Genomic DNA, 13132 nt, shown 5'->3' on the forward strand with positions numbered 1-13132 from the left:
AGGTCCAACACAACCAGCTGACCCTCCCTCCTGCCCCTCAAGTCCCGCCTCCTTGAAGATGCTGCCGTGAAAGCAACGAGGTAATGGTTAACTGGAATGGACATCTCCTTCCCTCGGGAAGTCAGTGTGCTCCTCCTGTCCCCATTCCTAGGTCCCAACTAACTCTGGATCCCCTCTGGTGCTGTCTGGGCTCCACCTGAGGACCAGGAAAGGCAGATAGGTGCTCACTGTAATTCCAAGCCTGGGAGGTGGGTGGTGGGACATGGAAAAGGCGAATGAATTCTACAGTTCCATACCAACTACCCCTATTCCAGTGTCTTATTCATGGGCTTTTCCTGGCCTCCACAACCTCTGAGCCTCACACCTAAGAAACCCTTCGGTGAAGTTTAAGGTGGTATATAAACTTGGCTGGGCTATGGGTCTCAGTGGCTTGGCAATTAGGTAACAATGTACTTTGGCAGTTAGGTAATAATGTGGTCATACCGTTTGTTGTGGTCTGATATAATCATCTCTGATGTAATCTCTTATACACAGCCAATTGAAAGGGATTATTTCCTCAGGGGTGTGGCCTGCATCCAACATACATGGGCACTCTGGCAAAGCTCTCTGGCTTGCTTGCTTCCTCCGGATCCTGCACCTGACTCATCACCTGGGATATGACCTTCAGTTCTTGCGACCGACAGCCTGCTGATCTTCATGTGTATCACCTTCCATAGGCTGTGAGCCAGCTAAGCTGCTGCTCTGAGGTCTGTCAACCCTTATGCGACACACGTCAGGGGCAGGAGAGCCTGGCGTCTGACCCATGGGCTTGGGACTTTCCAGCCTCTACAAACAACCATGTAAGCCATTTTCCTGAAAGAAATCCCTCTTGGTGTGGGAGGAAAACTCATGGAATTTTCCCATGGACTTTCTGAAGCTCTGATGAGATACGCACAGCGATACACAGGAGCCTCACTGGGTTTGCTTCTCCAGAGAACCCAACTAAGACCACTTGCAACACTACAGGGTCAGTAATTGAACCAGAATGACACAAAGCCACAGAGGCAAAGAGGAAGAGGCTACAGCGTATGGAAGAAGCTACAGCGTATGGCTTTTTAATGGCAGCCAGGCAGGACACCGTCGTAGGGAAGGGGATCCCGGGGGAGGAGACAGCACCCACGTGAGAGGAAAGGGGCCTTAGGCTGGGTCTGGCAGTGGGGTGTTTCAGCCGCTAAAGCATCCTCTGATTGCAGCACCCTTGGCACGAGGGACATAAGACCTATGTCACCTTGGTGGCATGACGAGAGGGGCCCTGGGAGAGGCAAAGTTGGGCACAATACTCTCGGAGTCTTTGGCCACCACCCTGTCAAGTGCTTCAGTCCTTCCAGTCGATGGGAGAGGAGGTGTGCTCCCTCTACAAGCACTGGGTGCCCCAGTGTGGACCCTGATATTTGCAGGGTTGGGGACACTGGTGGGAATGCCCTATGAGGGCAACTGGCACAGCTGTGCCTATTATTCTGCCGCCAGTCCTCCAAAGCTCATTCTAGAAGAAGCAGTGCAAGTCAGGAGGCCACCAGAAGAAAAGGTTTTGAGGGCCAGTGGTCACATAAGCAGGTGGCTGCAGCCACTGTCTCAGTCTCCAGGGCTGCCCAGCTGCTCCAGGAGAGCCTTGACCTCGCCCTCCACGCGAAGCATCTGGGCCTTGCGCCAGGGATTAAGGGTGGCACCCCGGCTGTCTTCCAGGTCCAGCAGCAGGAGTTCCAGGTGGCGCCGGACCCGGGCCCGGTCCCAGCTGTTGAAGTTCCGCTGGACATCCCCGAGGATCACCGACCAGTACTCAGACACTGCTGTCCCCTCGGTCAGTGATGCCACAACCCGGGCACCACCTTCAGCCGTGCTCCCTAAGTCCCGCAGCACCTGGCGGCCTTCCGAGCTCAGCTCATTGAAGTAGAGGCTGACAAGAGACAAGAGCAGAACCGGTCAGCAGGGCGCTGCGAAGGAGGGGCAGAGACCAGATGGGCAGGACACCAGGTGCTAGCGCTGATTGTGGAGTGGAGTGGGACAGGTGTCTACAATAAACCAGAGGCGGCCACTGGGTGGTGGCCATTGGAGGCAGGGACTGCCACTAGAGCCCCATGGAACCAGGACCACAGGAGAAATGTGGGAAGGAATGGTGACAGGGTAAGAGCCAGTCACTCGGTGGGGAGGGGTGGCTCAGAACGAGGATGACAGCTTCATTCAGAAGCCAGGAAGAGAAGCTAGGCCCCAGGCGAAGACCCATTGCAGCCCCCAGTGGGGTGGAACTGCACAGTGAGACTGAGAAAGGGCTCCGGGCTCAGGCCTAGGGTAAGGTGACCAGATTTTAACATTGGTAAAGCAGGACACCATTGATAAAACTCGCATCCTGGTGAAATAGCCACATGGCAGCCGAAAACTGTCTACCCGAGCTTGTCGTGCATTCTTTCAAAAAATTGGGACTTTTTAAAAATGCCGCGGGACGTGGGAAACATTGTTAGAAATCGGGACTGTCCTGCCAAAAGTGGGACATCTGGTCACCTTAGCCTAGGGGGCTGTCTCAAGAGGCCAAGCGGAGGGCAGGGTGAGCGAACGGGGACGCACTCACTGCAGCAACTCCAGGGAAGGGTGCTCCTTGGCAGCATGGGCCAGAGCCAGGGCCGCAGCGTCACTGGCACCATTGTAGGCCACGTTCAGCTCCTGCAGCTGCTTGTTGTGGCTCAGCTGGGCCGCCAGCAGCTCCAGGCCCTCGTCCCCCAAACCGGTGTGCAGCAGGGACAGGTGTGTCAGCGAGGTGTTTCCCACCAGTCCCTCAGCCAGCAAGGCCACACCTGTGGCCGTCAGCGGGTTGTTGGACAGCCTACAGCCACAATCACCCCAAGGTTAGGCGGACACCTGCAGATGCCTGCTCTGGACATTAGGACTTAGCCCAGGACCGAGATGAGCCTGACACCAAGCAACACAGCTCTCTGGGAAGAGGCGGCAGACGCCTCTGGAACTCGGGGGTGCCGTGTCAGGGGCTACAGGCTGGCCTCCCCTTTTTCCTCTCCACTCCCATTCCCCTTTCCACCCCAACTCAACTCCTTGCTGCCCCTCCCCTCCCTCCTCCTCTTGACCATTTCCCTCCTTCCCTTTTTGCCTCCAGCCCTGTCCATAGGTCTCCCTCCCTTCTGGCTTCCCCAGCCTTCTCTCTCCCTCCCTCCACATCCCCTCCCTTAAAGCAAGAAGCACCCCAGCATGAGGGTTCTCCCTGGAGACTGCAGGGAACATCCTGGAGCTGTTACCAGGCAACAAGCCTGGGTATTACTCTACCTCCTCATCTCTCCAGCCCACTGGCGCACTCTAGCCACGTGAGAGACTTCCCAAGGCCCAGTTGCTGGTGGTAATCTTTCCCCACTGCCCTGCTGCTCGTACTGACATGGGGCTAGACAAAGCCTAGATTTCTACCACCTTTATAAAGAGGAAGACGGCACCACAGGTGGGCAGATGCTACCTAGGTAGGCGGCAAGGAACTCCTGGCCAGCCCCAGCCAAGCACTTACCGCAGGGTGGTAATCTGACACTGGTCATGCAGCAGCAGGTCTCGGATGTCCCTGCAGGCCTCGGGGCCCAGGCTGTTGAGCTGCAAGCTGGGGCAGGAGACAGTGGCCGGAGGGAGGCAGGAGAAGAACAAGGAAGGGAAACCAAGGCAGGATTTCAACAGGGGACCTGCCTCCTTCACCAGTCCGTCAGAGCCTGCTCTGCCTTCTATTGCTGTCCCGCTGCCTCCTTCCACCAACTCCATCCCCCACTCCCCTACCCCCCCACACACCGGCCCCCCACCCCCACCCCACCCCCGGGGCCTTCCTCTCCACCTTGGTTCCTGCCCTGCTCCTTCTTTTCCCTGTCTCTCTGCCGCCAACCCACTTGGCTCCTCATGGCTGTGTCCAGGGCTGAATGGGTGCTCACCCCAGCTTCCGGGCACGCAGCAGGACAGGCCGGAGTGTGCGCAGCCCCGCGGGGTCCAGCTGGCAGGACGCCAAGTTCACCTCATCCAGGGCATGCCTTCCGCTGCCCAGCACGGCCGCTACCACGGTGCACTTGAGGGGCGTCATGCGCACGCCGGACAGGTTGAGCTGGCGCAGGGAACGGAGCATCTCGGCGGAGAAGCTCTGGTTCTGGAACTCATAGTGGAAGAAGAGGTAATCAAGGAGCTCCGAGGGGGGCAGCACTTGGCGGCCCTGACTGCCCAGCTTCTTCTTGATGGCCTGAGCATTCTCCAAGACATCCAGGTTTTTGATGGGGCAGCCAAGCTGAGCCAGCACGGCCCGGTTGTGGGCAGACAGAAGGCCCCCCATGAACATGGGGAAGAGCTCGAAGACTTCGTCATCTGAGGGCTCATCTGGGTGCCGCCGGGGGCCCTCCATGCCCAGGATGCTGGCGCCCATCTGGTCCAGAACATCGTCGTTGTAGTAGTCCTCCTCCCGGAACATTTCCAGCACCATCGCCTGGGCCACAGCCTCCCGGCTCTTACCCACCATACGGCCAAACACTCTCGGGACCACCTGGGAAAGGAAGCCAGGGAGGGACTCGGTGTCAGACGCAAGCAGCCTGCCGCCCAGATGCTCCATCCCACACTTGCTCTCCTGGCACTTGGCCTCCTCTGGTTCAACACCCACATGGCAAACTCTAACCACCCTCGCCCAGTGGATAAACCTTTCCAGAGGTTAGCCCCATTTGGACCATTCCAGGTAGCGGTGATGTAGCGGTTTCGAGTTGGGCTGAGATCCTCAAGGTTGGTAGTTCGAAACTACCAGCCACTCTGCATGAGAAAGACAGGGCTTTCTACTCCCGTAAAGAGTTATGGTCTCAGGAACCCACAGGGGCACCAGCCCTGCCCTGTCCAAGAAGGTCACTATGAATTGGCATTGACTCCAGGGCATGGCAGGGACTCTCATTCCCTGCACTCCAGACCTAGAATTCACTTCTTTTGTCTCCAACACCCCACTCTAGTCCAGCCCCAAACCCAAAGCCAAACCCTGCCCTTCAGTCCACTGTCCCTCACAGCGACCCTGTAAGAAAGAGTAGAACTGCCCTGTGGGCTTCTGACGCGGCAGATCCCTATAGCAGTGGACTGCCACATCGTTCTCCCTCAGAGCGGCTAGTACATTTGAACTTCCGACTTAGCAGTTTGCAGTCCAGTGCTTGAAGCACTGTACCAACCCAGGGTAGGGGGGGAATTAAGCATAGATTAGGGTTTCAATTTAAGACCGAACTGGTGTTCTAAATACATCACCATTGTTATCATCTAGACCAGGATGACTGTGATTGAATGTGGGTCTTGAAGGTGCTACATCATTAAGCGTTCAGTTGCCAACAGGCAGGTGGGCGGGCCAAACACCCCGGGCGGCTTTGCAGGACCCAGACGTGGTGATCTGCTTCCGTACAGATCGCAGCCTAGAAAACCCTCTGGGGCCGTTCTCTGTCACCGAGGGCCACCTTCAGTAGGAAATCGACTTCGATACATCGAGGCCTGTGTGCTGTGGCTCCTGTCTCCCACGTGGCCTCACCACACCCCTGCCACTACTCTCCTCGTGGCTTTTCTCATGCCCTTGACAACGTCAAGGCTTCTCCACCTCCAGCGCCTCTCTTTCCCCGCGTTGTCCACCTGGCTGGTCCCGGCGGGGTCAGAGCACCAGTCTTTCAGATGGCTGTTGAAGAAATGAATGCCCGGGGAGGTTTGCTACGCCATCTCCCTTCCTGACAGCGGCAATGGACCCTGGTTTTGTTCTGTGGCACCTCCCAAAGTTTGCCGTGGAGGAAAGGGTCTAGTGTCCCTTCTCCCAAGAATAATTTGGTGACAAGAACAGAAATTGCCACCCTCTGAAGCAGAAATCGACAGACTCTGGAGGCAAGAGGTGAGACCATGCTCAGCGAAGTGAGCTGGGAGGCTTGGGGGTATGACATGAGCAATTCTGGCGGGTTCTCAGGATAACCAGGGCTTTCCGAATCCCACCAGGAGACCACCCCCCTGTCGTTGCAATCCAGGTAAGGCGAGCGTATCTCCAGGGCCGGCCACGATGTGGTCTCCGCTGTGGACATTGCCTACTGTCTAGGGCAATGACGTACATAGGCTCGTGTTGCACAAGCCTGTGTTTCTGTTTGCCTAACAAATGCTTGGAGATGACTTACTGCAGGCCAGGCCCTGCGGATTCCTTCCTTTAACCCTCCGGTGAGGTCACTGGGAGCCACGTGAATATTACACCCCTCGAACAACTAGGGAATCTGAGGCACAGAGAGGCCACGTTCCCGGTTCAATGTCACACCCTGAGTAAATGGCAGGGGCTAGAGTTAGCCCATGTGACTGCGTGCCGTGGACCCTCATGCTTTGCTGTTCAGAGAGCAATGTCTGGGTGTGGCAGTACTGAAGTTGCACATGAGGCGTTAGGCTCCTGATGGCAAAGTCACTGGTCAAGATGAGGCTGTCTGTTCCAGGAAAGATTTACAGTCTCAGAAACCCCACAGAAGGTTCCCTCTGAGTCAGAGTTGACTCAGTGGGTTTGGGTTTGGACCAGGGCTCTCAAGACCTTCCAGAGTTACTGAGACATTCTTAGTGAAGACAGGGGCTGGCTATCCAACGAGGCGCCCCACCTTGAACACGCTATGAGCCAGTCATACAGAGTGAAGAATTCAGTATTAAGAAATCTGTGCTCAAATCCCTGCTGTTTCACTTGCTGCCTGAGTGACCTCCGACAAGTCACTTGTCTGTTGTGAGCATCCGCTTCCTCTTGGATGAACTCAAACTCCAAACGCACTGCCAACGAGTCAATCCCAACTCATGGCAACTCTACAGGACAGGATAGAACTGCCCCTGTGGGCTTCCAAGACTGCAACTCTTTACAGGGGTAGAAAGTCTCATCTTTCCCCCAGGAGCGACTGGTGGCTTTGAACTGCTGGGCTTGAGGCTAGCAGCCCAACGTATAAGCATTATGTTACCAGGGCTCCTCTCACAGGTAAAGGGGGTCCTAATATTTCACCTCCAGGGTTGATGCAAGAAATGAAAGGGAGAAGCAGCTTCATGATGCTCCTGGAAGACAGCGGCAGAGAGTGGCCGAGCCTGCCCGCAGCGCTGTCCTGGGGCCTGTAATTCGGTTTCTGGTGTGGACCCGCCCGCATGCAGGAAGGGCTTTCCTAAGCCAATTACCAATGCCATTTATCCTCCCAGTGTAAGTGAATCAAATGGCATCTGCTTTATAAACCTGTCTCTGCTGATTGAGTTAGGGTGACTCATCACCCCCAAAGCCTGATCACCTCTGGAGAGAGAGATGCAATCAGATTCGGTGGCCTGCAAAGCAGAAGACAGATCCTGAGCTGCAGTGACCCCCTGCCACCCAGCACCCAAGACCGGAAGGAAAGACGTGAAAAGAAAGCTATTGATAGGGCAGCAGGATTATTTGTAAAGCCCCTGGAACAAAAACTCTGACTCATAGTAAGCCTAGAGGACAAGAGTAGAACTGCCCCTTGGGTTTCTGAGCTCACAAATCTTTACGAGAGGAGGCAGCCTCATCTTTCTCCTGCAGAGCAGCTGGGGGGTTCAAACGGCACACCTTGTGGTTGGCAGCCCAATGTGTAACCCACTACATCACCAGGGTTCCTGCATCCTCAAAATCCCCTTGCCATTTCCACGCCTCCCCCCGCCCCTCCCCACTCCTCTGAGTCACACCAAACTCCACTCCACGGCCTTCCAGTGACTTTGAATTCATAGCAAACCTAGAGGACAGAATAGAACTGTCCCCCGAGGGTTGCCCAGCCTGTAAATCTTTACAGAGGCAGACTGCTACATCTCTCTCTTAGGACTGGCCAGTGGGTTCCAACCGCTGACCTTTCTGTGAGTAGTCAAGCACTTTAACCACTGTGCCACCAGGGCCCTTCCCCATGTAGCAGGCCCCTTGGTGGTCAAACGGCCTAAATTTGAGAGAGTCCAGATGAGGACACAGCTCCGCAGGAGCTAGTCACTTCCTCCTGGGAGCAGAGTAAGGGGTGAATGGACCCCTGGGGGCTGGGAACTGGACACCCGGCATCCTGGGAAGAGGGGGGAGCAATGGAGGGGGCAGAGCTGGGACCGACCTTGAGGAGGTTGAAGAGCAGAGGGAGGACCCGCAGGGGCAGCAGCTTGGTCACACTGCCCAGCACCAAGCTGACGTCCTCTCCGACGCGACCCACAAGCTCGGCCACGTCCTTGCCCACCTGCTGCAGGGTCGTCTTATGCAAACCGAGCACGATGTAGAGAGCTGCCAAGTATTCCTGCATGGCGGGCACGGTGAAGACGAAGGCGCCCGGGCGCCCCGGCTCTACGCTCGGAGCCAGGAAAAACCGCAGGGCATCACGGCGGAAGACCTGCAGCAGCTGGACCTCTTCTTCCGTCTTGATGCCGGCCTCCAGGCAGCCCCGGACATCCTCCTCGGAGAAGGAGGTCTTTCGAGAGGTCACCCCCTTGTGGGCCAGCTTGCCCAGGGTCCGTGCCGCATAGGCCATCAGAGACACCTTGGAGGGGTCCGTGCTGTCCAGCATCTCCCCGCTGAAGTTGAGGCGCAGGAAGCTGGTGTAGATGCTCGTGAGGGTCTGGCCAGCCGGTGTGGGGCCATGGAGGAAGTGCAAGGTGGCACAGACGAGCCAGCAGTAGGAGGGCAGGAAGCAGGCGGTGGCGATCTGGTGGTGCCCCTCCAGGTTCCGGGACAGCATCTGCACCAGGTTTTCTCGCTGGGCCGAGGTGGCCACCATGCCCGCGTCCCGGGCGCCATGCCCACAGTCTGGCTGGTTGAGGCGGAGCTGGAAGTAGAGCTTCTGCAGGTTGGTGTCCGAGAAGCCGCAGATCTCGCCGTAGCGGCCCACGTACTTGCTGGGGATGCGGCCGATGGCGGAGGGCCGCGTGGTCACCAGAATGCTGGCCTGGGGGACGAGGGGGCAGAGATTACAACAGATCCACAAGGTCCTGCTTGCCTCCCTCCCCAGGCAAGGATGAGGATGGTGGTGGCATCAATTATGGAGCACCAACTCTGTGCCAAGGCACCTTGCTTGGTCAGTCTTCAAGGCAGGCTCTCACTGGACCACTACAACTCAAAGGAAAAAGGAAGCGGAGTTTAGGGACGTCACTGACTTACTCAAGGTCCCAGAGTGGGAAGAGGAGGAGCCAGGATGTGAACTAACCCAGGGCCAACCCACTCTTACTCAACGGACACGTGGACATAGGACACAGCCCTCCAGAGGGTGGCAGTGGAAGGGCCGGGCAGGGGGCGACCCACCTCAGGCAGCATGTATTTGCGCAGCAGGTTGACAATGATGGCAGCCGATGCATGCGGCACCTCGGGATCACTGCAAAGCCCTGTGCCTGACAACCGGAAGTCCAGGTTGAGCCTCTCCAAGCCATGGAGCACGAACAGCAGCCGGGGCCCAGCCACAGCCATCAGCGGCAGAACCTCCTTCAGAGGCGTGTAGCGCTGGGCCACCAGCTGGCACAGGGAGGCTGGGGTGGGTCCCAGGGATGACAGGTCCTCACAGGAGAAGGGGATGAGCAGCTCAAAGGCGGGCAGCTGCCCGTGGCACCAGTCCAGGACCATCTTGCGCACCAGCGTGCTCTTGCCTGTGCCCACTGTCCCATAAAGCACCACGGTCTGCACCGGGCGCCCACAGGCATCCGGCCCAAAGAGCTGAGACAGGGCGAGTGGGGCCGGCCCCGGCTGGGGCAGCTGATGTTCCAAAGCCAGCTCTGCGGAGGGGCGAAGCAGCGCATCAGGGCTGCTCTCACGGATCACAGGGTCCACATGGACCGTGTCTAGTGCAAAAGTTGGGCCGAACTGCCGCTCCTCTCGGGGCAGCCGGATGAACCACTCGGCCAGGTTCCGGCGGTGCCGCTCGATGGCTTCTGGACGAGAAAGCGAGGGCCATGGGTCAGAGGAAGAAGCTGGGGCATATGAGAGCTCAGGGCAGCAGTGGGGTTCCCTGGGTGATGCAAACGGCTCACAAACAAAGGTTAAAGGTTTGAGTGCACCTCAGAGGTCCCTTGGAGGAAAGGCCTGGTGACCTACTTCTGCCAAACTGACCACCAGAAACCCAGGGGGACGCAGCCCTGACATTTGTGGGGTCGCCAAGATGTGGCGTTATCTTTCAGCAGCAGCTGCAGGGCAGGGCAGGGTGGGGGGGTAGTAGGGCCAGGATGGGGCGTGCAGACCCCGGGAGCTGCTGAGGTCCAGATGGTGGTGGGACACCCAGGACACCCTTCAAAAGCACAGACTTTTAAACCACTGAATTGTCAGGTACATGAACTATATGTCCATAGGAAACAAAGAAGAAGAAGTGAGGCAGAAAAAGGAGAAAAGAACGCCTGTCTGGAATGTTTGGAACTCCTTGGGCAGGACCTGAGAGCCACCAGGTGTGTGATGTGGGTGCCGGCTGACCAGCTCCAGGGCCTGTGTGTGCAGCTCTAAGCTGGCAGCTGAACCCAAGATTGAAGGTCGGGCTGGTACAGCTCCGCCTGGCTCTGGACACAGTGAGTGTGCTTTGCACGAGATCCGTGGACGGAAGGGCCACGGGCCGAGGGCGGGAGTGAAGCAACCACTGCTGGCCGAGGTCAGCACACCCTCTGCACCCCTCATCCTACGTCCCCTTCCAGCAGTCCCTTTACCAGTCGCAGCGACGCCCCGGAACAGCTGCCCATGCCTCCCTGGTGGGGGAGCACTGTCCGCTGAGCTTCCGTGGTGGCGTATGAAGGCCCTGCGAGCAGGAAGAGGGGTAAGTTGGGACTTGGAGACAAGGCTCGCAGCCCCACACAGGCTCTGGGCACAGCCTATCTCGACCAGTGGGTTTCTGGCTTGCTGAGATCTGGACCCAACACTGGTCACCAAGCTGAGAGCCCTGCCTGAACTCTGATGCCTTTCCAAAGATGCAGGGTTCACCCCAGGCCCTCCAGCCCCCTCTTCTGCCTGCCTGCCTGGAACTCTTGCTGGTCATTGCCAGGCTCCGCCCCCCCCTTCAGGCTGACCACTATTTCTTCCATAGACCTAAGTCAACTACCTCTCGGGTCTGGATACTGACTCCATACCCTCTCCATCCCAGAACGCCAGCCCACCCCTTCCCCACTCCCACCTGCCAAGGTAGCTCAAGTCCTGACCCTCCTGTGCCCAGAAGTGTCTTAAGGCATAATAACAAAGCCTCACCTACAGGGCCCAAGGGAACATTCTTCCTTAAGAGGCCAACTCCAGTAGGCCAGAAAGGGGGCACGTTCATCTGCAGAGAGAAAGGAGAAGAAGGGGGGGAATAGCACGTCCAGGCCCAACCTCCCATTCGTTGCTCTCTCTGTAGTTATTGCACAGCTTTCTCTTTCCTGGGGTGAGTATGTAGTTAGCATTTATCTCCCCTCATACCTGTGCACACGGACCAGGAAGTCAATAAGAGCAGGGATCAATCTGGTTTTGTTCACAGATCTATATATCTAAAAAGGAGGCCTGGGGCACTGGGGGTTAAGAATTGGACTGCTAAAAAATAAAACAGTTGGACTGCTAACCTAAGGTCAATGGTTCAAATCCACTAACTGCTCCCTGAGAGAAAAAGAGGCTCTCATTAAGATTTACAGTCTCAGAAAGCCCAACATAGGGTGGCTGTGAGTCAGAATCAGTTAGATGGCAGAGGGGTTTAGATACCTAAAACTTAGCCCCGGGCCGGGTACGGAGCAGGCACAGTGACTATGTGTTGAATGCAAGGTGAAATCACACGAGGGACACCATGAGGGCCCGCGGAGATGATCTCATTTTCAGAGGAGCAAAGGAAAGCTCCCAGAGGTGAAGTGACTTGCCCAAGGTCAACAGCTAGCGAATGACAGGGCCGGGACGAGTACACCCAGTGTCTGGACCCCTGCTCTCTTGATGGGACCATCTGGACTCTGAAGAGGCAGGGAGAAGTAGGTTCAGACATCGCCGATTCCTGCTTACCTGGAAGCCGGGGGCCTCTTCCCAGACCAGAGGCCCAAGAGGCCCTGGGCAGTCGGCAACCCCACCTCATGGCAGAAGAGAAGGTCAGAGTCCAGGAGACAGCACCACTTTCTGTCCTGCTCCCTATAAGAAGGCTGGTGTGAAAGGCGTGCAGATCCCCACCCCCCACCCCCGAGAGCCCAAGAGGGGCTCCTCCTTGGGAGAAGGGCCATCTTCCCCAAATGTCAGCTCTGCTGAAGCCCCACCCAGCTTCCAGCTCCTCTCCTCCACCACCACCCGGATGATCCCATGTCACCTCCTGTCACCGCTGCCTTTCTCCCAAGTCCCTCTGCTTCATTTATTTACTTTCCTGTTGTCTGCGTGGCGGCTGACCAGCTCAGCTAGGAATCCCGTGGTGCTCCCTCGGTTTCCAGTGGCTCTTTTGGAGCCTAGACCTTCCAGGAATGTCGGCCTACTCCCCTCTGCCTTTGTCATCACTGCTTTTGCTGAGTGTTAATGGTTTAATCATTTCATCTTCTCTGTGACCTTCCTATAAGCTCCCAGAGGTTGACATCAACAATAACTACATAAACAAATGGGTGTACTTCCGGCTTGACATGGCGATCATGAGAAACTCAGCTTGCAGGGGCCGCCCTTTCTGCTCAGTTCTAGACTACAAGTCTTCTGCCACACAATTTAGGCCAGAGACAGCTTCTCCCCGCCCTCAGTCAACCCAAGCAGTCCTGCCCTTCCCTCCTCCTCTGACCTCTGACGTGGTGTCATCGCAGGGACGCAGCATTCCAGTGATTCAGCCTTCCCAGCAATTACTGGGAACCTCATGTCCTCCCTGGTCTCTGCCTCCCCAGCACACCTGCTCCTAGCCACATCATCTCCTTAAGATCCTAGGTGACTCTGTGAGTCGGAGATCAGCCCCACCCGGACCTCATTCTCCAGCCCCACCTGCTCCTTGCTCATAGGCCCCTGGCATGGCCGGTATACGCTTCCTCAGCTGGGAATGACTTTTCTCCTCGGTGTGATTCTACCCAATCTTTTCAGATCTTGCCTAAAAGTCTCCTGTTCTGGGGAGTTTTTCCTGATCCCTCCGAATTCTTACAGATGGAGTGAGGTCCAACTGAGTGTCCAGGGCAAACTTACACAGAGAACTGGGTGCACGGGGCCCACGGGACTGAGTGAGGC

At 56.9% G+C, this 13132-nt stretch overlaps 1 protein-coding gene across 3 annotated transcripts; it reads right to left on the minus strand.

Annotated features, from left to right (window-relative positions):
- Positions 1–1066: 1066 nt before the first annotated feature.
- On the minus strand, positions 1067–13126 carry NLRX1 (NLR family member X1). Of its 3 annotated transcripts, none has more exons than XM_045283614.1 (10): positions 13091–13126; positions 11957–12079; positions 11186–11255; positions 10654–10742; positions 9275–9894; positions 8100–8921; positions 3942–4537; positions 3536–3622; positions 2603–2854; positions 1067–1933 (listed from the first exon to the last, which is right to left on the minus strand). In XM_045283614.1, exons 2-10 carry the CDS (start codon positions 12024–12026, stop codon positions 1612–1614), a joined length of 2928 nt encoding a protein of 975 aa, XP_045139549.1. In that variant the 5' UTR covers positions 12027–12079; positions 13091–13126; the 3' UTR covers positions 1067–1611. The 3 variants fall into 3 exon arrangements, with proteins under 3 accessions (XP_045139549.1, XP_045139550.1, XP_004712826.2); XM_045283615.1 differs by having other exon boundaries at positions 11957–12090; XM_004712769.3 differs by having other exon boundaries at positions 12702–13126.
- Between the last annotated feature and the right edge of the window lie 6 nt (positions 13127–13132).

The sequence above is a fragment of the Echinops telfairi genome, unplaced genomic scaffold, assembly GCF_000313985.2.
Source record: "Echinops telfairi isolate 266 unplaced genomic scaffold, ASM31398v2 ScPeMD7_7463;HRSCAF=8501, whole genome shotgun sequence".
Classification (NCBI taxonomy): Eukaryota; Metazoa; Chordata; class Mammalia; order Afrosoricida; family Tenrecidae; genus Echinops; species Echinops telfairi.

Coding starts and splice junctions, on each gene's coding strand:
- NLRX1 (XM_045283614.1), bottom strand. CDS start 12,026: ATGAGGTGGGGTTGCCGACTGCCCAGGGCCTCTTGGGCCTCTGGTCTG. Junction 10,743..11,185: donor TGTTCCCTTGGGCCCTGTAG/GTGAGGCTTTGT, acceptor TCCTGCTCGCAG/GGCCTTCATACGCCACCACG. Junction 4,538..8,099: donor TGCTCTTCAACCTCCTCAAG/GTCGGTCCCAGC, acceptor TTCCTTTCCCAG/GTGGTCCCGAGAGTGTTTGG.